At 45.4% G+C, this 21,865-nt stretch overlaps 1 protein-coding gene across 3 annotated transcripts in view; it reads left to right on the plus strand.

Moving 5' to 3' along the window:
- TJP2 (tight junction protein 2) overlaps nucleotides 1-21,865 on the plus strand; it is a 94,298-nt gene that overhangs the window by 11,067 nt on the left and 61,366 nt on the right. For 2 of the 3 annotated variants that reach the window (XM_080911478.1, XM_080911480.1), the window contains exon 1: nucleotides 6,589-6,664. The exons of the other annotated variant lie outside the window; for it this stretch is intronic. In XM_080911478.1, coding sequence (XP_080767604.1) covers nucleotides 6,608-6,664 — 57 coding nt within the window. In that variant the 5' untranslated portion in view covers nucleotides 6,589-6,607. Of the gene's footprint in view, nucleotides 1-6,588; nucleotides 6,665-21,865 lie in introns of those variants that run through there. 3 annotated transcript variants of the gene reach the window in all.

Below are 21,865 nucleotides of genomic sequence, written 5' to 3' on the forward strand. Positions count from 1 at the left end.
TAGATGACTTAATGACCATAAAACATATTGATTTTTGTATAATGAAAGGGTATTTGTATAATGAAAGGGTAGTTCTAACTTACTTTGGAATCTCCAGTGTGTTGTGTACAGACACCTGGGCAGAACTTTTCTTATCTATTTGAATGCTGTGTCTTCACGAACACCTGAATGTTAGCAGAGGGCATTGGATCCCATTACAGATGGCTGTGAGCCACCGTGTGGTTGCTGGGAACTGAATTCAGGAGCCTTAGAAGAGCACCCAGTGCTCATAACTACTGAGCTATCTCTCCAGCTCCCTCTTTTCTTAATGTTTAAAAAAAAGATTTATTTATCTTATTTTATGTATATGAGTATGTTTGTATATGTTTGTGTATGTGTATATGTATATGTATATGTATATGTATATGTATATGTATATGTATATGTACTGTGTGCCTGTCTTTGGAGGTCAGAAGAGGGCATCAGGTCTATTGTAGTTCTAGATGGTTGTGAGTTCTAGATGGATGTGGATGCTGGGAGTTGAGCTTAGGCAACAACTCCTCTGCAAGAGCAGCAACAAGTGCTCTTAACCACTGAGCCATCTCTCAGTCTATGGGCAGAAGTTTTCATCACTTAATAGATAACATACTTTATTTTTAGACGCTAGGAGAATTTTTTTTTTTTTTTTAATTGCAAGGTTTGGGACACAGCAGTTGAAAGCATGTATTACTCTTAAAGAGGATCTGTCAGAGGGCTCACAACCACATTTAACTTCAGCTCCAGGGGATCTAATGCCCTTTTCTGGCCTCTGAGGGCACTGTATTCATGTCTTTGTCTGTCTCTGTCTCTCTCTTTCTCTCTGTCCCTCTCTCTGTCCCTCTCCCTGTCTTCCTGTCTCTCTCTCTCACACACACAGAATAAAAATAAAATCTATAAAATCTTAAACATTTTTAGTGTCTTTTAAATTCTAGCCAGGATATCATGTAGCCTGAAATCCTACCCAGCATAGTTCTAGCAGGTGTGAAATCACAACAGACTACATCAATTAAAATATAGCCAACAAGTATTCTCCAGCCATGCACCTTGTAATCTTTTTTGTTGAATGTGGACCATTATGTATGACATAATGGCTTTACTTTGGGAATTAGATCATCTCCCTTCCTCTGGCTTTCTCTGGGTATTTATCATGAATTTACTTTCTTAATTCTCCACCTCTATTTTTAAGTTTTTAGCCAGTGTGCAAAAAACTGAATTTCACTGACACACACACACACACACACACACACACACACACACACACACACATTATATCTTGCTCATATTTGCAGAAATATGGAATACTTCATGGTTCTTTGTCCTGGGGTTGTGCCCATCTCTGTTCATCTCTGACGTTGACTTGAATGAGGACCACAAAGTTCTAAAGCCTGAGGATGTAGCTCAGGTCGGGTGCATGTCTGGTATGGATGTGCTGAGGCCCCAGGTTCTGTCTCTGGCACCATGGAGATGGGAAGGGAGGAATACATCATTATTCTGCCAGGATCAACAGGTTGGGCAAGAACTACAAGTTCCACGTTCAAGTAAACAGTTCTTTAGGAATGTAGGATTTAGAAAGCTAGATAGCCAGTCACCAGCCTCTAGTCTCCACAAAAGAAAACAAAATGAATCATAGATGAGTAGTTTAACCACTTTAGGGAGTAAAAGAACCAATGTGTGATAACGAGCCAGGAATGGTAAAGTTGAGATGCCCCACCCCACCCCACCCCCAAGTAACTTTAGCAGGTGTGGTAAGGTGGCGCTGTAGAAGCCATCCTGAAAGGCTAATGTTTGGAGTGAGGAGGTGCAGGAGCCAGGGTATGTGTTCAGCAGGAAGGTAAGGGAGGCATGTCATCATTTTGAGAAGTGTCAGGGATCACATGGGGCTTTAGCTGCTGCTTGGGCAATTCTTTTGGCCTGTCATTTGTCATCTTTTATGTGTTGATCTTTCCCTTCATCATACTGTAGGCACTCTGTTATGTGTGGTCCTTATCTCTCTCTGCCTACCCTAGGGGACAGTGTAGGCATTTCAAAAATGTTTGTGGAAGGGGTGGGTCTGTATGATTCCAATCTGTCTTAGGTGCAGAAAGCAGCCTAGAGACTTTTCAGTGTGAGTTTACATTGTTCCCAACTGAAGAAAGAAACTAGGTAGCCATGTTGTAAATATACACACAGAGATACATATGTATATAAATACATTCTCTGTATATGTGTCTGTGTGTATGTGTGTCTGACCTTGAACTGGAGACTTTTCTGCTTCAGCTAGTATGAATGACCTGGTTTCTTGCTTAGAGTCCTTTCTCTGCCTGGTAAGAAAATCTTAACATCCCATGGGAATCTGACTAAATGCATTTTGTTACATTTGATTGAGTTGATTTATTTATTTATTTATTTGGGATGGAATCTTACTTCATAGTCCTGTCTGACTTGGAGTTCACCATGGGGACCAGGCTGTCCTGCTCTGCCTCCAGAGGGCTGACGCAGACTTGTTTTAACTAATTTATTTCAGAAACCTTTATACATCATAATTTACAAACTACAGAAGCATTAATTTTAAGAGGAAAATTCTATTCATAATGCTGTCATCAAAACTCTTACTTATTACGCTTTCTGATTCTTTTATGAATTTTTTATGCTTTATTATTGTTATCACAACTTAGATAAAACGTGTGTTCATTTTCATTGACAGTTTTTTTTTTTTTTTTTTTTTTGGTTTGTTCGTTTCTCAAGACATAAGTTTCTCTGTGTAGCCCAGGCTATCCTGGAATTCGCTCTGTAGACCAGGTTGGCCTCAAACTCACAGAAATGTGCCTGCTTCTGCTGGGATTAAAGGCTGCGCCACCAGCGCCTGGCCATTGACAGTTAACATTGTCATTATTCTTTTTGCTCTATAATTTTTCTCATACTGTAGTTAAGCCCCTCCCCTTTTGTCTCTACTGATGACTAAACTTGGCCTCATACATGCTAGGCAAGCATTCCACCTCTGAACTACATCCCCTGTCCTTGAGACAGGATCTTACTAAACTGCTCAAGCCAGACTTGAAGTAACTCTCTAGCCTATGTAGGCCGTGACCTTGAACAGCTCCCTCCCAAGTAGCTGAACAGCTAGGATCACAGGCCTGACTGGTTTATGTGTTTGTATTTATATTTTTGTTTTGTTTTTCATTAAGGCAGATCCTCTCGGGGAAATTGAGGCTGATCTGTAACTCAAAATTCTCCAGCATAAGTGACAGGATTATAGAGATCAGTCACTCCTGCTTCCATTAAGTTGGGCTTGATAGCTCTTTATCACTGGGCACGGATGACTTCCATCTCGCCTGACATCTTGGAAGTGATGAACCTTTGGGATAGAACAGCTTTGGCCAACCTCAGCAGTGGGTCTCTCTGAAGCAATTAGGTTCAGATTCAGTATTTCCTTTTTTCATTTTTGAAAGAGAGATGATGTCATATAGCCCAGGCTGGCCTGCATGACATCACTGTATAGCAAAGGTGACATCTAATTCTCCTGTCCCTACCTCCTGAGTGTGCAGTCACATTGTGTATGTTGTGCTGGGTATTAAACTCAGGACTTCCTGGGCAGCCTAAGCAGTCTACCGTCCGAGCCTCCAGTCCCAGTCAAGACCGATTTCCTCCCAGTTTTGTGTTAATTATTCCTAAAACTCACTCTTCCCATGGCTTTTTGACCACTCTTTTCCACAAAGTGTCTTCTGTCCTTTCACTCAGGTTTGCTCTGATTTTTGTCCTGCAGAGTCCGTGATATAGGCATTCTTACAGGCAGGCCCTGTCTTTGGTCCACCTTGGCCTCTAACTACATCAGCTGTCCAAATGGCCTCATCCCTTCTCCTGACGGCAACTTTCACAGCTAACTCACTGATGATCTCCAGAGCTCTCTAGCCAGGTGCTCATTAGTCCCTCCTGTGGCTGACACTTGCTCAGTGGGGAATTACTGAGCATTCCACCTGGATAGTGCATAGCCCTGGACTGTTGTGTGCCCATAAACTCATTCATTATCCTTCCTCGGGCCCCTCCCAAGGTAAGCTCCCGCTCCGAATCTCCACTGTGGTCAAAGCACTGTCTACTTAAATAGGCTACTCACCTGAGAGTCACACTGGGCTCACTTCCCTCTTGTCTCTCACAGCTGATCCGAGTTATCCAGCCTATTGAGCCACTTCCTCAATTTCTTTGGGGTCTGGCTTCCTTTCATCTAATACCTCTGACTTCAGAGCTGCATCCCATTTTGCCTGCTTGCCCACTATGGTAGTATGTACAGATTAAATTCTTACCCTGCTCCGCAGACCATAACTGAGAACACCATCTTCCCAGAATACAGCAGAGAGATCTATAAAATGCTTACTAAAGCCCACTTCAGGAAGGGTGCTCAGCACCTGCTGACCTGGCTCACTTCACCTCGTCGTACACGCAGGGAAGCCTGGGGGCTGTGGTCTTTGTTTCTTCACATTATTTTCACCAGGAAGACCTTTTCCTTTAACTTTGTCTCACACCTGCATCCTTACTTCTTAGTTTGTATTAGCTAGCCATATCCGGGAAGATTCCCATGAACCCAATCTTCCCATATCAGTAGGGAAGCACTGCTATTTTCTCTTTGCTTGCTGACTGCGTGCTGTGTGGACTATCTGAGGCAGGAGGAAGGCTAGCCTGATCCGAATGGTGACATTCTGCCTCTAAGGGGCAGGGGGGATTCCAGGAGTAGGTTTGAGATATTGTATCACTATAAAAACATTGCTTCTCAGGAAAGTGCAGTTAATTTCACTGTAATCTCAATACTCCAACTCCTCAGGCAGGCACATCTCTAGGTTGGGGGTAGCCTGTGCTACATCACAAGAGCTTGTCACACATACCAGAGTTGTATGGCTTATACTGCCATCACAAAGCCGGTGTAGCAACCATTTGTGAGATGCCTCCGTTCAGGTGCTGTGTCAGAAGAATTGGTATTAAGGTCATCATTTGCCACGATGTGAATATTCTTTATTCGTTCTGCCTAGTCCAGTCATTAGGCACATGTGGTTGTCATCCCTGGAACTGTAGGTAGTATAACCGAGAATTGGAACGTCCATTGCCTCTAATTTTAGTTAAGTGAAAGTGGAATGTAAGTAAAGGCAGGTAGCAAAGGTCTGCTCAAATCGGACAGCCCCACTCCCGGGAGGAAAAGGTAACCATTCAACAGGCATAACTGCTGCGCTCTGGGCCCTTTCCTCCTTTGTTGATGCTTTGTTGACGTAATAAGCTCATGAAAGTAAGGTGTGATCAGTTTATAAGTGTAGTCAGTCATTACCACCGTAAGTCAGCACCCCCTAATTTGGAGAGCCATTTTTAAATAGGTGCTTAGATCAGGAGGAGAGTAACACAATGTGCCAGTCAGAAAGACCAGCCGGCGTCCCTGTGGAAACTGGAGATAAAGTGGGAAATGTTACTCACGGCGCTTACTCAGAGGCGTGGACTTCCTACTCCAAAGGAGGCCAGCAGCAGCAGAACGCTTTGAGGGCAGCATCTGCAGGACTTGTTTTTCCACATATACTGCCAAACTTGTTCTGATTAGACAGGAAGTGAAGCCACTTTTCAGAGAGCCCGCCAGCATCTGGATCTCGTCATGGGACTATCCAGACCTTTCTACCTTTTACCTTTCTATGTGGACCAAAGCTAGGGGTTGCTTTCCAATTTAAGGGAAGAACGGCGCGGGTTAGGGGCGCAACTCTGTCTTTTCTAATCTCAAATCACGTGTATCAGTTTTGACTCTCAAAATAGTCAACGTGTTTCTTTAATATGACAGTTTATTTGAGTCTCACGATTCATGCACAAGGGGGACTCTGAATAAATCTTGTTAGATCAGCCTTGAGGCCACCTGTCTTTTATACCAGGCGACGGAGAGGGATTTCAATCCTTTTATTGGAGTTGCTGTTCATAAGCCAAGGAGGTAACCTGGCCAGCACTGCCCTAAAAAGTCCTGCTTTACTATTTAATCCAAACACCTTTGTATCCTTGGAATCTGGGTCAACAGTGGAGCTGCGAAATTTGGGGTGCAACACTTGTTCAGGGCTGGCTGGCCCCGCAGGCCACCTCCAAAGCAAAGCTTCGGGGTTTCCCCAGTTGTTCTCCGAAAGAGAACGCAAGCGCTGCCTGTGAGAAGCCCCGCGATGCTCTTTAAACTGTGTTCCCTCCGGACGCGCAGCGCTTCCCCGGGCGCGCGCTCGGCCGGACCTGCTGGCTTCTAAGCGCGCGGCGGAGCGAACCATCCGGCCAGCGAGGCGGGGGTGCAGGCGGGACGCGAGAGCTCGGGAGCCTCCTGTCGCTTCAGGTTTTTTGCCGCCGGCCGGGAGGCAGAGCGCATGACGCTGTCCGCCGCGGGGCCCCGGGCGCGGCGCCGGCGAGCTCTCCCCCGGCGGCGGGGGTGGTAGCGGCCGTTGGAGTTTCCCCGGCGGGGTGGCCGGCGTGGGCGCTGCTAGGCGCGGGGCGGGCCGGCTGCGCCGCGGGAGGAGGGACAAAGGGGAGGCTCCCCGTGGTGGCGAACGGGGTCCGCCACTGCACTCAAGTACTTCTTGAGCCGCGGCGAGGAGGACGTGCGGGCAGCGCGCGCGAGATGCCGGTGCGGGGAGACCGCGGGTTCCCACCGCGGCGGGAGCTTTCGGGCTGGCGCGTAAGTTTCCTCCCGGGCCAGGCGGCGAGCGGTTGCGTGGGAGCTGGTGGATTCCGTGAGGCTCTCCACTATCCGCCGGCAACTCTTTGGGCTGTAGTTAGCAAGGGTCCTCTCGGAGGGGAGGATTGGAAAGACTGCGCCGATGGCTCATGGCCTCTTGAAGTCACTTGGCTTTGAGTTGAAGTCGCAAGTAGGGGAAAGTGTGGAGTCCAGCGCCCTGGTGTCGGCTCCCGGGACTTTCTGTGTCTCTGGTCACCGACTGGACGCCTGTGTATGTGTGTGTGCTCTTTTCAACTTCATGCAGAGGGTCTAAGCCTTGTACCGTGAGAAACGGAGGACTCTTTGGTACCCAAGTCCTCACTCCTTTTCAGTCAGCTGCCTCTGCGTTACAGCTTATTTTGCAGTAGGGAATGGAGAGGGGGTTTTGGAAGAAGCCCCAGAAGGGAGTGATGAATGGTTTGTATTCCGGTAGTATCTTACCTGTCATCGGCCCCTTTTATTTTATGCCTCCATTTGTTAAGTTTCCGCTTTTACACAGTAGTTTATTTTAAGGTTTAAATAATCAGGGGTTTCGGCCTCAGTCTTTTTCACATTCTTGAAATGTAAAGAACTTGGGAGGGAACCTGCCAGGACCCAGTAATGGAATACAGCCTTCCCCTCAATTTGAGTTTGAGTTCTAAGGCTGAGTTGCTTCTCTGACGACTGTCTGACCTGAGTAATAATGGTTGTGGCTTTCCTGAGGTTCCCAGTGAAGAGTCATCCCCTCCCAGAAACTGCCCTGCACCGCACACTCCCTGCCTCCACTTTGGAATCTCAGCAGAGGCAAAGGCGCCTGTGTGGTCTGTGTTTGCTGCGCCCACAACCCTTTACAGAAAACAGGTCGGTCCTGGGAAGAAGGTAGTTTTGGCTGACAAATTAGTAAGTAGTAATTGTATTTGTCCCAGAGGGCCATTCAATAATCCTAGCTAGGATAAGGATTACTAGCCAATTCAATGCATTTTCTTGAATAATGCCCCTTCGCTGTGGGGAATGCAAAGGTAACTAAAGGCCTTGTGTTTGGTCCACAGTTTTGTTAGGGAGATGTGCAAGGAATGGATGCTCAGTAGTGCCATTTAGGGAGCTGGAGAGATGACTCAGTGGTTAAGAGCACTGACTGCTCTTCCAGAGGTCCTGAGTTCAAATCCCAGCAACCGAGTGGTGGTTCACAACCATCTGTAATGGAATTTGATGCCCTCTTCTGGTGTGTTTGAGGACAGCTACAGTGTACTCATAAATAAATCTTAAAAACAAACAAACAAACAAACAAACAAAAAAAACCCAAAACCACCAAACCAGTGCCAGTTAGGAATCTGGGCAGGGTGCTGGTCTTGGGAAGAAGAGAAGAGAGCGCTTTAGTCAAGTTAACGGTGGCCTTTGAGTATTTTGTTCTTGTTTTCCCTCTACAGAGATTCTTGCAAAGACTGAGTAAAGGGAGGATTTTTCCTTTTGAGATTCTGCTACAACCCTGTGTGTACCAGGATGGTCTGACTTAATACCAGCTTGGTGTGTGTGTGTGTGTGTGTGTGTGTGTGTGTGTGTGTGTGAGATTGTAATTGTTTTTGTATGTTTTGTAATTGTATTACAATTGTAATTGTAAGTACTGGGGATTGAACCCAGGTCCTTAAACGTAGTTTGTTGAGTTGTATCCCAGCTGCAGCCTTTCAGTACCAGTGAGCTACCATTTAATGAGCACCTACTTAGTGCTAGTCACTTGGAGGATTGACTGGATTTCTGCTTGCAGGAGTCTAGTGCACATCAGTGTGGCACACTGCTGTAGTTGGCTCTGGCACTGAGGGAGGAATTTGTAACGCAGATGCACACCCTGCTATTCAGAGATGCAACAAAGGGTGGGATTGTCTTCTCTTCCTCCCTTCGGGGATTCTTTCGGGGAAGAAAGCATGTGAGTAGATACTTCCTGATGTCAGTCACTAGAGAGAATGGCTGGAGATGCATTTGCCTCACTGTGCACTGACAGTGAGTGGGTGCCAGGGACACAGTGATCATGGGACCCAAAACTTAAGTGTGGGCGTTAAGTGAAGGGCTTTGAGTTGATAAGGGAGGTGAGGTCTAGAAATTTTGGTAGGAAGTGCCAGATCGTTGCCAATGAACAATCTGAGATTCAAAAGGGTGGTGCAGCTCTCTCTTTGGAAGGCCTCGGATGGTTGTCACAGAACCTAGGGAGGGAGAAGCACAGAAACTCCTGATGTACTAATTAGTGGCTCGGCTCTCCTAACAGCCCAGCGAGCTGCGTTCATAGTAAAGGGCTCTCCACTCCCAACACTCTAATGGAATGGTTCTAGTTTTGAGGTGTGCTTAGGACTAAGACCAGTTTCATCTTTGTATTGCCCTCTGGGGAGTTAGTTCATTTGCAGTGACTAATGCCTTGCTTAACCCTTGATCTAGTTCCTTGCACCAGCGTGCTCCTGTCTGAGTGGTGAGCAGTTCTGGAACGTCTCTGAGTGACACTGTTCCCACCATTAGTTTTCTTTTCACTCAATTTTCTTTCCCTCCTTTGGAGGTTATCTTTTAAGGAGACAGGTTCTTGAAAGTAGGTGGTGAGGGGGTCACTTTAGGTTACTGTCGCTGTGTGCTATAGTAGTTGTTTAAAAAAGACCTTTCGATTTGATTGGGCTGTAGCTTGAGATGTAGGTGCTGTAGGGCAGCTGTGGAACTGGGGGAGGACCAACAATCATTCGCCTTTCAACATCTTTTAAGATAACTAGCCATTAGGGAATTCCTTGCCTAATCCCCTAAACAAATTCTTAAGCCAGCCTGGCCATATTAAAGATTTATCTCAGTTGAGAGCTATCTCCCAATAAAATGCCTGGTTGGTTACATCCTAAGCAACAAGCAAGGATGCAAAAACTTGTGGCCACAGTGACCTTGATGTTTCAAGATAAAGGTGTTATTGGTGTGGTGCTATCTTGTGCTTCCTTTCCCCAGTCTTGGGTGGAGGGAAGATGAGTTATTGAGTTAGCTGGTTCATCGGGAGTTACCAGATCCCAAGTCCTAGAGTCAAGGCCATAGATTGAGAGGTCCAACTTAATACCAGTTTGGTGAGTTTAAGCACATCCGGTTTAAGAATTAAGAGCTGGGGGGCTGGAGAGATCGCTCAGTGGTTAAGAGCACTGACTGCTCTTCCAGAGGTCCCGAGTTCAAGTCCCAGTAACCACTTGGTGGCTCACAACCATCAGTAATGTGATCTGATGCCCTCTTCTGGTGTGTCTGAAGGGAGTGACAGTGTACTCATAACATATAAAATAAATAAATCTTAAAAAAAAAATAGAGAACCATTTAGTGGCCACTTAACCAGTATAGAGAATATTGTGATGCCCCGCTCTCCTTTTTAGTAGCAGCTCATACACCTGAGACGTTCTATGGAGGTGTTAGTTTTAACTGCTAAAAAGAACCATCCCTGGTATCCATTACTGTAACGGCTAGTGCTTATTTGGGAGGGTACCTGGGAAATCAGTCAGGCTTGCAAGGTTTTGTGTAATGCTGGACTGTGAGTTGGAAGTCTTCTCTTTCCACTTGATTCAGACTGTACTTCTTAGAGTCTGGCTACTAAACTCATTTCCTAAGCCCCAGGAGGTCATTGTGTGCTTGGGCAGTGGTGTTGCTAATCAGAAGATAGAGTCTGCCTTGTGATACTGGGCTGCACCCTCAGGCCTCTGTCCTGGTGTTTCTGCTGGCATTTTGTTGGTTTTTGTTTTTGTTGTGATGGGTGCCTATTATCTTGGCCATTATCCCCAAGCCTCTCAGAAAAAACACTAAGGACTTTGACACCTCCGAATACTTAGCCATTTGATTTTCCCCCCCAGAGTATTTTATCATTCGTTGTTCATAAAAACTTGCAGTAAAAAATATTTTTAAAAATATAATTGTTAATTTTATTTGTATGCTGCCTTGTTAGTATGGATGCCTGTATATCACTTATATGTTTGGTGCCAGAAGAAGTGGGGATTGGATTTCCCAGGACCATAGTTACAGATGGTTTTGAGTAGCCACATGGGGACTGGGTCCTTTTCAAGAGCAGCAAGTGCTTTTAATGTTGAGCCATCTCTTCAGCCCCATTTTTGTTTTGTTTTTGTCTTTCTGAGACAGGGTTTCTCTGTGGAGCCCTGGCTGTCCTGGAACTCCATAGACCAGGCTGGCCTCGAACTCAGATCTGTCTGCCTCTGCTTCCGTGAGTGCTGGGATTAAAAGTAACACCTTTAATTTAAATAATTAATAATGTAATTTAAATAATGAACCGGCAATAAGGAAGTAAGCCAGCCACTTGTGGTAGCACATGCCTTCAGTCCTACCACTCCTGGATGCAGAAGTTCACAGATCTCTGTGAGTTCTTGGCCAGCCTAGGCAATATAATAAGATCCTGTATCAAAACAAACACAAGCAGAAAACCAAAACAACAACCACCACCACCACCAAAACTAACCCAATAATTCTCCTCCATAGGGATTACATTTTATCTTTTTTATTAGTTTCTTGGATGAGCCATAATTCTGTTTTCCACATTACTATCATTTTAGGAATAGAAAGCAAGGCCAATCACCAGCTCCACTCATTTGAAGATCGGGTAGCTTAGGACAAAACGAAAATAATTGTGAAGTAAAACGGTATTAAGATTTGTGACCTTACCTCGGTAAGTTAGTAGTAGACTGTAAACATTGAGAGTGTGAAGTTTACTGCTATCTGAGCCCTGGGCGTTACTGTGTAAGACACATGTGACTTGATTCTGGAGAACTCTGAGTGTACCCTGACCCCCCAACCCCCCATACCTTCAAGAGCAGCACATGCAGAATTGTCCTGGGAGACCAGAAGTGTTGAACACCATGGCCTCTTGTCTTGAGCCTATGGACAACCCCCATTTCTGCACTTCTTTTGTCTGTGTGGCTCGTTTAACATCTGGCTGGATTCCCTTCCTTTCTCTGCTTTCTCCAAGTTGGTGTTGCATGGCCAAATGCTGTTCATTCTTTTGTGATAAAGTGGAGGGGCAGGGAGGAGGTGCTTCGGGGAATATCGCTTTGTTTTCAAGTGGGGCCTGAAGAATGCAGATCCCCAAATAGCTGCCATATAAATGGTTTAAACTTGTCAGGGTCTTTCCAAGATGTGTTGTATGGAGGGATCTTTATTTTCAGTTAATGAATTAGCTTTATGGTGCTGAGGATGGGAACCCATTTTTATACTTCTGGTGCATATTTTGGGCTGTAAAAAGGGCTCTAACAAGGATGCTGTAGGAACTGGAAAGTTTGAGGTAGAAACCAAGTCCTTGCTTTGACTTAAAAAGAGTAGTTGAGATGCACGTTGATGTGAGTCAGAATGAAGAGGAGACCCTCGGAATCACAGGCGTTCTCTAGGTGTGTGCCTGTTTGTTTTGTGTCCTAAGCCTTTGCCTAGTGACTTGTATTTAGTCATTTCATATCTGCACTTGCTGTTTGTTGAGTGCCACCTGCCAGATGGTTACAGTTGTGTCTTGAACTCAGATGCAGGCTGGCATCCTTCCTCAGTAGGTTACATTTTGTAATGTGTTTACTTGAACTTTAGACTAATGTTTTAGCCTAACTAGACTTTGATGGGTGTGGCTTTTATTTATGTTTCTCCTCTTCCTGTCCTATGTGAGGAATAAATATAGTAATGATGAAAATGTAATCTTGACACATCTCTGAATGAATACCTCCAGTCCCCTTTGTTGTTCCTGGGAGCTGGGGGTGGAACCTGGGGCCTGGAATATGCTAAGGACCTGCTGTGCCAGGTACTTATTAAAATTAAAATTATTTTATTATATGCCTGCACTTATATTGTACAACAATGGGTACCTGCTCCCTTGGAGGCCGGAAGAGGGTGGCAGATCCTCTGGGTCTGGGCTAACAGGTGATTATGAGCAGAGAAGTAAGTTCTGGAACCAAACCCTGGTCCTCTGCAAGAACCACCAGTCCTTTTAACTGCCGAGACACCTGTCCCGACCAGGTTTGTAGTTTTTCATGGTTGTTACAGCGTTTAGACTATATACCTGTCTAAAAAGAAAGTTACATTTTTGCCATCATAGGAAAACTTTGATAATGTTAACAGAAGCTTTAGTTCCTTGAGTTGAAGATAAGGTTGTGTGATAGAATTTTTTATTGGGTAGACAAAACACTGCTCAGTCCCAGATCGGGAACCCGTGATAGACCCCCAGTTTTTTTAGTGGTAAGGATACCACCAAAGTTCTATTTGGAGATCCAATGAGTTTTATTGGGGTTCCCTACAGGAATATGGATTCAGGATTACAAATGAGCCCTCATAGGGATGAGCACAAATCACTCCAGAACAACTCCATCACCAAAGCTCACCCCAGGATGGGTGACAGCTCACAAAAGCTGGGGACCTGGACCACCCTGGACAGCCTGCAGGCAGCTCAGCAGATTGAAGGGTTCTTTGCAGCTGCAGTAGCTGAAATGTCTTCCAAGCAGCTCTTCTTGCCTGGGAGTCTTCTTCCCTGCTGGGCTCTGCTTACTCGGGCAGAAAGGGCCTGGTGAATCTGGTTAATTTCAGTGAACTTCTGAAGAGTGCTTGCGTGGGTGTGCTCTTTCTCTTCCCCCACCTCCCCAGTGTGTGTGTGTGTGTGTGTGTGTGTGTGTGTGTGTGTGTGTGTGTGAGCGTGTGTGAGCGCGCACGCGAGCGTGGATGTGTGTTTGTTTATCTCCCTGCAGGATGGAATGTTTTTAATCTCTAAATTGACTGTTACACAACACAAGGAGATAATGCTTTCTAGTAGTATTTGGTCCTTCCAGGGCTTGGAGGTTCTAGGGCCTTTGTTCTCAGGAGGAAGGAAAAAGAAATTTGTCAGCCGGCCTAACTGCTTTAATGTCCAACTGTGGCAATTTGTTTACACAATCTGAGAGCTGATCCTACCCACGTCCGGAAGGAAGGCTCGGCTCTACTTGTCTCTTCTCTTTGCCTTACAAGGCTAGCAGGAGCACCTGAGAACCTGGGTGGGTGGAGTTTCACCCTGGAGAGTCATCCACGGATCCCCGAGACGTCACCCGCCACTCTCGGGTCTCTGGAGGATCCGACCGACCGGGCAGATGAGATTACTGAGGGAGTTGCTTAGCAAAACTAAAGGACTTCCTGGTGAGCTCAGTTTCGGGGGAGCAGGCTTCCTCCTCTCTGGCCCTCTGCAGTCGCCTGTGTGGGATTGGCCGGTGTACACCTGCCGCGTTTCACTCCAGCCCCGCATACCGCCGGTCCCTTCCCATTAGCTGTGAGCCCTGCCCTTGTGTGAGTCAGAGCGGCAGGCACAAGGGCTTTCGGGGCAGGGCATCGGATGTATTCACTGTGTACTTATCAGACTGACTCAATTTGGAAAGGCATGAGCATGAATCAGACTAATGGAGAGCTTAATTGAGAGCATTCCTCATATTTATGTAGCAAATGGATGATAGATGATGAACAGAAAAGTCAACAACAACAAAAAAGTGCTTTTGGACTTCTCTGTGCTGTTGTTGAGATGGGGCTGTGTTTAGCTCAGGTTGGTCTCAATTAAAATTGTTACCTTGTTGCAGAACTTTTGGCTTAGGCCGGGAAGCAGCAGGAACTGCAGTGCTAATGAACGGGTCGCTTTATGGGAGTCGCAGACCTAAGCTCTACTTAGCTTCGATGGCTAATAAAGTCATCTGTGGCCTCCAACTTTCTGAGGGCTCTCAGTGCTTGAGTAGAGAACATTCTAAGGAACTTGGAGCAAGATACTCCAGATTACTTGCTCTTTCAGCTATATTTGTGTGTGTGTGTGTGTTTATTGTTGTTGTTATTTTTTTCTTTTAAAAAGAGATCCATTGGATTCTTTCAAAAACACATTTTAAAAAAAACATACTGTTGAAAGGCAAAGGTCTCAGAGTGCCTGGTAGTTGCTTAGTTCACAAAGCAACGGAAAGATCTGTTATTAAATCGCAGCTTGAATAATGTACTATCCCAGAGCCGGCAGGTTCTCTTCCCTCCTCAAGCCAGAAGCATCTGTTTTGTCCTCCTCCCTCTTCCAGATCTTAACTTTTTTTTTTCCCTGAATGTATGCTTTGCCTTCTTAAATGTCTGTGTATTGTGTATTTGTGCCTGGTACTCTCAGAGGCCAGATAAGAAGGCCACATCTTTGGAACTGGAGTTAGAGATTTGCTTTCCCCCCACCTCTGGATGTAGTTGGGGCTGTGTGTCCTGCAGCTCACTACGTAGATATGAGGCATCGAACTCAGAGATCCTTCTGACTGGGATTAAAGGTCTGTACCACCACAGTCAGTTTATAGACACAGACTTGTTAAAAGGAAAAGTGTGGACCCAGGACCCCCAAAACCAAATTCTCAGCACAAAGGATATAAGGAAATGCATTTGCTCTGGAGAGACAGAGGGCAGAGGTAAGGGATAAGACAGGAGCTAGAGGAAGAGGGAGAACAAAGAGGAAAGAAAGAAGAGGGGGAAGGGGTATTTGTCCCAGAGTGGGAAAAAGGACTGCTCTGGATGGAAAGGGGACAGGCAGGTGATGGTTTATAAAGGTAAAATGGGAAGCCCTGTGTTAGGATAAATGCTTTAATTCTAATTGTTCATGTTAATTAGGTGCTTCGAAGGGAACTTTAGATTGCTTGACTATAAAGCCTCGGGAAGAGAAATGGGCAAATAAGAAAATAGACCTTGGGGATTAGCCTTAGGAATGTAATCTAACATTTGTTGTTTGGTTGTTTTTATCAAGGCAGAGGGGGTGGGAGAGAAGGGCAAGAGGTCTGCTAGAGCCATGCTCACTCAAGGTAGCCAGAGTTCCTTCAGTTGTGAGCTGCCGTGTGGGTACTAGAAAACGAACCCAGCTTCTCTGTAAGAGCAGAATCTCTTAACCACTGAGTAGTCATTTCAACCCGTATTGTTTTAAAAAATGAGTTTGGTTTATTTTTAATGTATCGGTGCGCGCACACACACACATGTTCCTGGAGGCCAGAAGACATGTCAGATTCCCCGGAGCTGGAGTTAATAACAGGCAATTGGGATCCACCTGATGGAGTGCTGGGACCTGAACTCAGGTCCCCTGGAAGAGGAGGAAGCACTCTTAATCAGTCCTGGAGCTGCAGTTAGAAGCAGTTGTGAGCTGTCTGCTGTGGGTCCTGGGACCCGAACTTGGGTCCTCTAACAAGCAGGAAGCGTTCCTTTCTGCCCAGCCACTCTCCAGCCCCACTCCAGCCTCCTTGGAGGGCTACTTGAGACTCCCATCTTCATTCTCCTCTCCACCCTTTCCAAGGCAAAGCTGCTTCGGGGGAACCTCTCACATACCCTTGCCTTTTGCCATAGGCTTTTCCCCAGGGATGTGCACCAGGATGTGCACTGGGAGCCTTTTCTGACCCCTTCCAGCCAGACCAGAAACCAGACCCCTGATGGATGGTTGGGAGAGGAGCTTCCTCCTTCACCGGCTGCTGTGAAAGTGCGTGCGTGCGCTCTGTCGCATGGCCGCCCGGGGAAGCACTGCCCCAGCCTCAGGCTGCTCTGGTTAGTGTCTGGGTGAGTTTTAAGAGGGGAGAGAGATTTGTGGCATCTTAGACACTCCCTGAAGTTTCCCAGGTATGAAACTGAAAAACGTTTTGTTTCTTTGTTCCCAATGTTATTGTTACCGGGCAAACCGGCAGCTGGAGACTCTTGGAAAGTAAGAGGCCTCCAGGTGGCCCAGAGTTGCCTATGGCCTGTAGCAGGATTTATTTTCTTTCCTTTTTGGGCTGCTGGGAAAAACTCTGGGCTCTTCTCCTGTGAGGCAAGTTTTCTTCCTCAGAGCTACTCCCCACCCCTAAGCAAAGCTTGGGGTTTTTTGTTTGTTTGTTTGTTTGGTTGGTTGGTTTTTTTGTTTTGTTTTCATCCTAAGACAGTTTTCATGTGTAGCCCTGGCTGTTTGGAACTCACTCTGTAGACTTCAAGCTCAAGAGATTCGCCTGCCTCGGCTCCCAGAGTACTGGAATTAAAGGCGACCCAGCCTAAATGAAGATTTGAATCTAAGGACTGGAGGAAGACTAGTTGGATGCATTGTTCAGATTCCCAGTGTGGCAGATGACTCTAGGAGGGAGTGGTTGGGAAGGGGAAGGAAAGATACTCTGAGTTTTCTTAAGAACTGGAGTTGAAAACAGTTTGTCTGGAATGTTTACATACAGAAAGAATTTACCAAAGAAGCAGAAGAATCCAGGAAAGATCTACCCTTTACTGTTTACATAGTCATTATCAAACATTTTCTATATTGTCATGTTTATGGTGTTGAAGTATCATTTAGATACAGATTTGTGTTTAAATTTCAAATAAAAGGCTTAATTTTTTTTTGTTTTGGATTTGGTGCTGAAAGTAAGGGTATTTTATTGCAGTAAAATATAATATTAAATTTAATATTTTAAATATGATTCAGTTAGTACTTGTTCTGTGTTGTGCCGTCTAGTCATAAGCTTCCAGGAAGTCAGTGGTGTGCTTACCTTTTGGATAGAAAGATAGAACCTTATTTGATTCCCCTCTGCAGGGACTAGTTTTGTTTGATATGAAGAAGTCAGTATGTCTTCCTTCTTTCCTGGGAGTCTCTATGCCATCTGTCTGTGTTGTTGTGTAAAACTCACTAGTTCTTTTGTTGCTCACTAACATTCCGTGTGTATGCATGTGCATGTTCAACCTCAGTCCACGTGTGCAATTCAGCATCATTCTATGCATATGTACATGCAACGTCATCCCATGTGTGGGTTTGCACACTCAACATTTCATGTATATACATACATTGTCATTCCATGTGTGTGTGCACACTCCACATCATCCTGTGCACGTGTGTGTGTGTGTGTGTGTGTGTGTGATCAGTATCATCCTGTGTGTGCATATTCTGTGTGTGTGTGTGTGTGTGTGTGATCAGTACCATCCTGTGTGTGCATATTCTGCATCATTCCATGTGTGTGCACACTCAACATTCTATGTGTACACACACTCAGCATTTTATTCTTTTGATGTTTTTAAAAGTTGCTATTATGAATAAAGCTCTTTTTAAAAATAATTCCTGCACATTATATTGCGCACATGTGCATATTTTTCTTGTGTGAATTACAAGTACTAGAATTCTTGTGTTGTGAACTAGGGATGGTTAAGTGTCAGTCTGTAACTCAGACATCGCGTAGACCTGACCATGGATTATTTTATCTTGCTGCTTCTTACCCTGATCTTAAGCAGTTGATTATTTTATTGTGTCCAGTCCTTGCATCTAAAAACCAAGCACTGTGTTCAGAGCCTGTAGGTCAGGGTTTAGTGTGTGTGTGTGTGTGTGTGTGTGTGTGTGTGTGTGTGTGTGTGTGCTGCTGGCATAAAAGCCAGGGTCCCATCACCAGCATTCAGATTTGCCTCACAGACTCAGTGTTGTGGAAGGCTCCTGAGAACCCGGCACCTCCTCAGCCTTGGCGGTTCTGAGGCTGCTGAGGGGAAGGGAGGTGAGGACCAGCATGCTGCTGCTGGCGAAGGAAAGAACACGGAAGGCTTCTGCTGTCATGCTTTCAGATCGTCCATGTGTACTTCCCTTGCCCGAGGTTCCTCAGCCAGAGATTTGGAGGTGTCTGGCCTCTGGTAAGAGCTCTCTGTGCCGGAAAGGCCTGGGTGCCTCTTGCTATGAGGTACTCGGTAGTCAGTGGAAGTGGCTGTCATTTCTTATTTCCTTCATCATTTCGGGGGAGCACTAGACTTTGTGTTTCCATGCTCCCAAGTTTGTCCTTTGATACAGTCCAGGTGGCCGGTGACAGCTACCTTCTCCTTAAGGTATCCTACCTTGGGAAGGGCCTACATCCTATAGTTTAACTCTGTTTCCTGCCTCCCATCACACTATATTGCTTGCCTAGGCTGGCCTCAAATTCTGTGTTTGGGACTACTGTCATGTGCCGCCATTTCTAGCTCTGGTTACTTTGCTCTAGGAAGAGTAAGTTTGAAAAGTGAGTGACATTTAAAGGCCTGAGGGTGTTGCTTAGTGACGGAGCTCTTGCCTAGCATTGTGCTAGGCCCGGATTCATCCCTAGAACTGGAAGAAAAAGGGAACAGATAGCCTTGTAATATCAGCACCTGGGAAAGCTAAGGAGAATTAAGAGCTTGACATTAGCCTGCGCTACCTAGCAATTTTAGGCTATCGAGTGAGACCAAAGATATAATGATTTTGAAGCTTACAAGTTAATGAAGAAATAGAAGATGGCTTAATCCTACTCACTTAATTCTTTGATGAGTAACTTATCAACCCCAGTGAGTTGTCTTAGACGACTTTCTCATCTGATAGTGTAAGTGAAAGGTAGTATATAAATCTGACTTTTTTTTGGTAATGGGCTCCACCCATCTTTAGCTTCTTTGGAATTTTGTCAAAGGAAATGTGAGGAATTCTATTTTTCCCAGTGTGTGCTTCAAATCTCATGCTGACGGAATAGTCTGTCAAGACCTTGGGCAGTGAGCTCAACCACTGAGTTTGTTTTATAAAATGTAAGTTTTAAAGGTCTTTAGTCCTTTTGACAATGCCCTCTTTGACCCCTGGAGAAAACTTGACTTGTTCCCCCCCCCCCCCAACTTTGGAATATTGGTGAATTTTCTGCCTTCATTCAAATTATCTTCTCTACCACTCCAACATCCTCTACCCTGCCTGTCCATTACTACTTACTACTAATTATCAGCTGGAAACAGTGGTCATGTGATTCACCAAATACCGTTTGTGGCTCCTGGCCACAACACTGCTTCTCGAGAAACTGGAAGTGCTGCTTGGAGAATAGTCATGCGAGCACACCGAGAATGAGAAGCACAGGACCCTTGACTTTGCTCCAGCCCTGGATTAGCTGGAACTGGCTATTTGCAGAGCTTGTGTGTAGATGTGAAAGTACCAGAACTCTAGTCACAGAATCCCATTTTATCTCTTCAGACTTGGAGTCAGCCAGAGCTCACAATAGATGTGCAAACAGTTTACAGTGCCTCAGACAATGAACAAAGGGTCTCACTGTGTGGAGGGTAGAAAGTGGAGCTGGAGGGAAACTTCTGGGTAGTGACCTAGTTCATTCCCTGGCACTACTCCCTGTGCCAGAGCTTAAATATATGTGTGTACTTTATTTTATTTTACTATTTTATTTTATTTTATTGCTGGCGATGAGACCCCAAGGCCTCATGCATGCCAGGGAAGCATTCTGCTACTGCATTGCATCTCTAGCCTCCTGCACATACACATGAGTGTGTATTCAATCGTTCATATTCCCCCCTCCCTAGATAACTAAATATTTAGGCTTAGTGTTATAACTCGAAGAGGGATCTGACCTGTGGCTTTATATATTTTTGTATAGTACAGTATTTATTTTTATCTTTATTTATTTTAAATCAAGTTCTGGAATTGACTGGTCTTCGCTGCACAAAAGTCAGGAACTTAAGAAAGGCAGCTGAGCTTCTCCTCAGTTTCTGCAACTTAGTCCCTGTTGGGAACGAGGCATCTGTTGTTCAAAGGAAAAAACATTTGCTGGGCTTTTCTGCTGAAAAAGATGGCCGAACAGAAATGGGTTAAAAATAAGTTTAGCTTGGGTATTGCCAAGTTTCTAAGTGTCGTGTTTGTGATTGACTTGTCTGGCAAACATAGGAGGTCAGCTTGTGGTCCACACTCTTGGCAGAGAGCACTCACTGTCATCTGGGTAGCACCAGCAAGTCTCTCTGGCCTCCAAATAGTAAAAAGCAAAAGAACATCCATTTAGTGTGGGTTCAGACCGTCACTAAAAACAACTTGGGCCGGGGAGATGGCTTGCTAATTAAGAGCATTAGCTACGTCGAGGTCTCTTCCACTCTGAATCACCGCTACACAGTCTCCTGCATCATCTGGAGTGTAATTTGAAGAATAAATGTCAGGACTGGCTCACTCGGATCATGTCCTAGCAATGAACTCTCCTAAGGACACAGCGGTAGCTTATCCTTTCCGACAGTTCCCAGGCGTACGCCTTTGGCCTCATGCTTGGGATAGCAGTTTATGGATTGACGTGTTATACACTAGGAAGCTGTCATCCCTGTCTTTCCCTGCGTCTCGATTGTTCCCACCTGGCTATCACTCATCTCGTAAACAGCAGAAACCCTTTGACAGGGGAGAAGTTGATTATAACTTGCTCTTTGAGATGATGGATTATAAAAATGTCCTCAAAAGTAGAAACCCGAATATCCTTCGGAATGTGTGAATATAATCAGGAGATGAGTTTTTTTTTATTATATTTTATGTGTATATGTGTGTGCCCGAGCGTCTGTACATGAAGTCTGTGGCAGTCAGAAGAGGGTGTTGGGTCCCCCAGAACTGAAGACACAGGTGGTTGTGGGCAGCCATGTGGCTGTTGAGAATTGAGTCTAAGTCCTTTGTAAGAGCAGCCAGTACCCTTAGCTCATCTCTCCAGCCCATCTTTCTAGTCTCTGCGCTGAGTGTTTTAAATGAGGGTCTGAACTGCACTGGATCTACATAATCCTGTTGGAGGAGGCTTGCTTTTATAGTAGGAGGGATTGTTTGGGGGAAGCGGGCAGATCTGTGTCTTTGCAGTCCTAGGGCAGACTTACCCTAGTTACGGCTCAGGAAATGAAGGAATATGAAAGGAAGAGAAAGGAGGATATGGATCCCAAGGATTGGGATCTCTCACTCTCCTCCCTGCTCTCCTGCCTCAGCTTCTTTCTTTTAGACTGACAAATAAAAAAGTGTGTACGGTATTCATATGCTTATGTGTATAAATATGTACACATACATATATGTATAGATATGTGTATGTATAGGCATATATATGTATATATGTTTATGGCCTGCATACAGGTCAGTTCACCCATCCCCAGCCCTACCCCCATACCTACTCCCACATCCCCCCTTCCTAAGAAGAACCTTGCAGAAGGCATCTCTGGGGTGACAGGTCTCAGATGCTCCTGAGAGAAGCTTGCAGACGACTCCGAGTCCATGTCCTGGTTTTCACAGATGCTGTGGTGTTCACTGAGGAAAGGTTCATCTCAGCTCAGCTTCCAAGCAAGCCTTGGGCAGAACTCTGCAGAGATGCCTCGTCAGATACCCACAGAACAGGGTGAGGCGCCCTTCTTGCCTGGTGCTCTCACACTGCATTTGGTTGTGTGGTTTTATTGGTGAAGCTGGGCCAGGAGGTCTCAGGGCTTAGTAATGGTGGGTCCTGGGTT

The sequence above is a fragment of the Micromys minutus genome (assembly GCF_963924665.1).
Source record: "Micromys minutus genome assembly, chromosome: 2".
NCBI classification, from domain to species: Eukaryota; Metazoa; Chordata; class Mammalia; order Rodentia; family Muridae; genus Micromys; species Micromys minutus.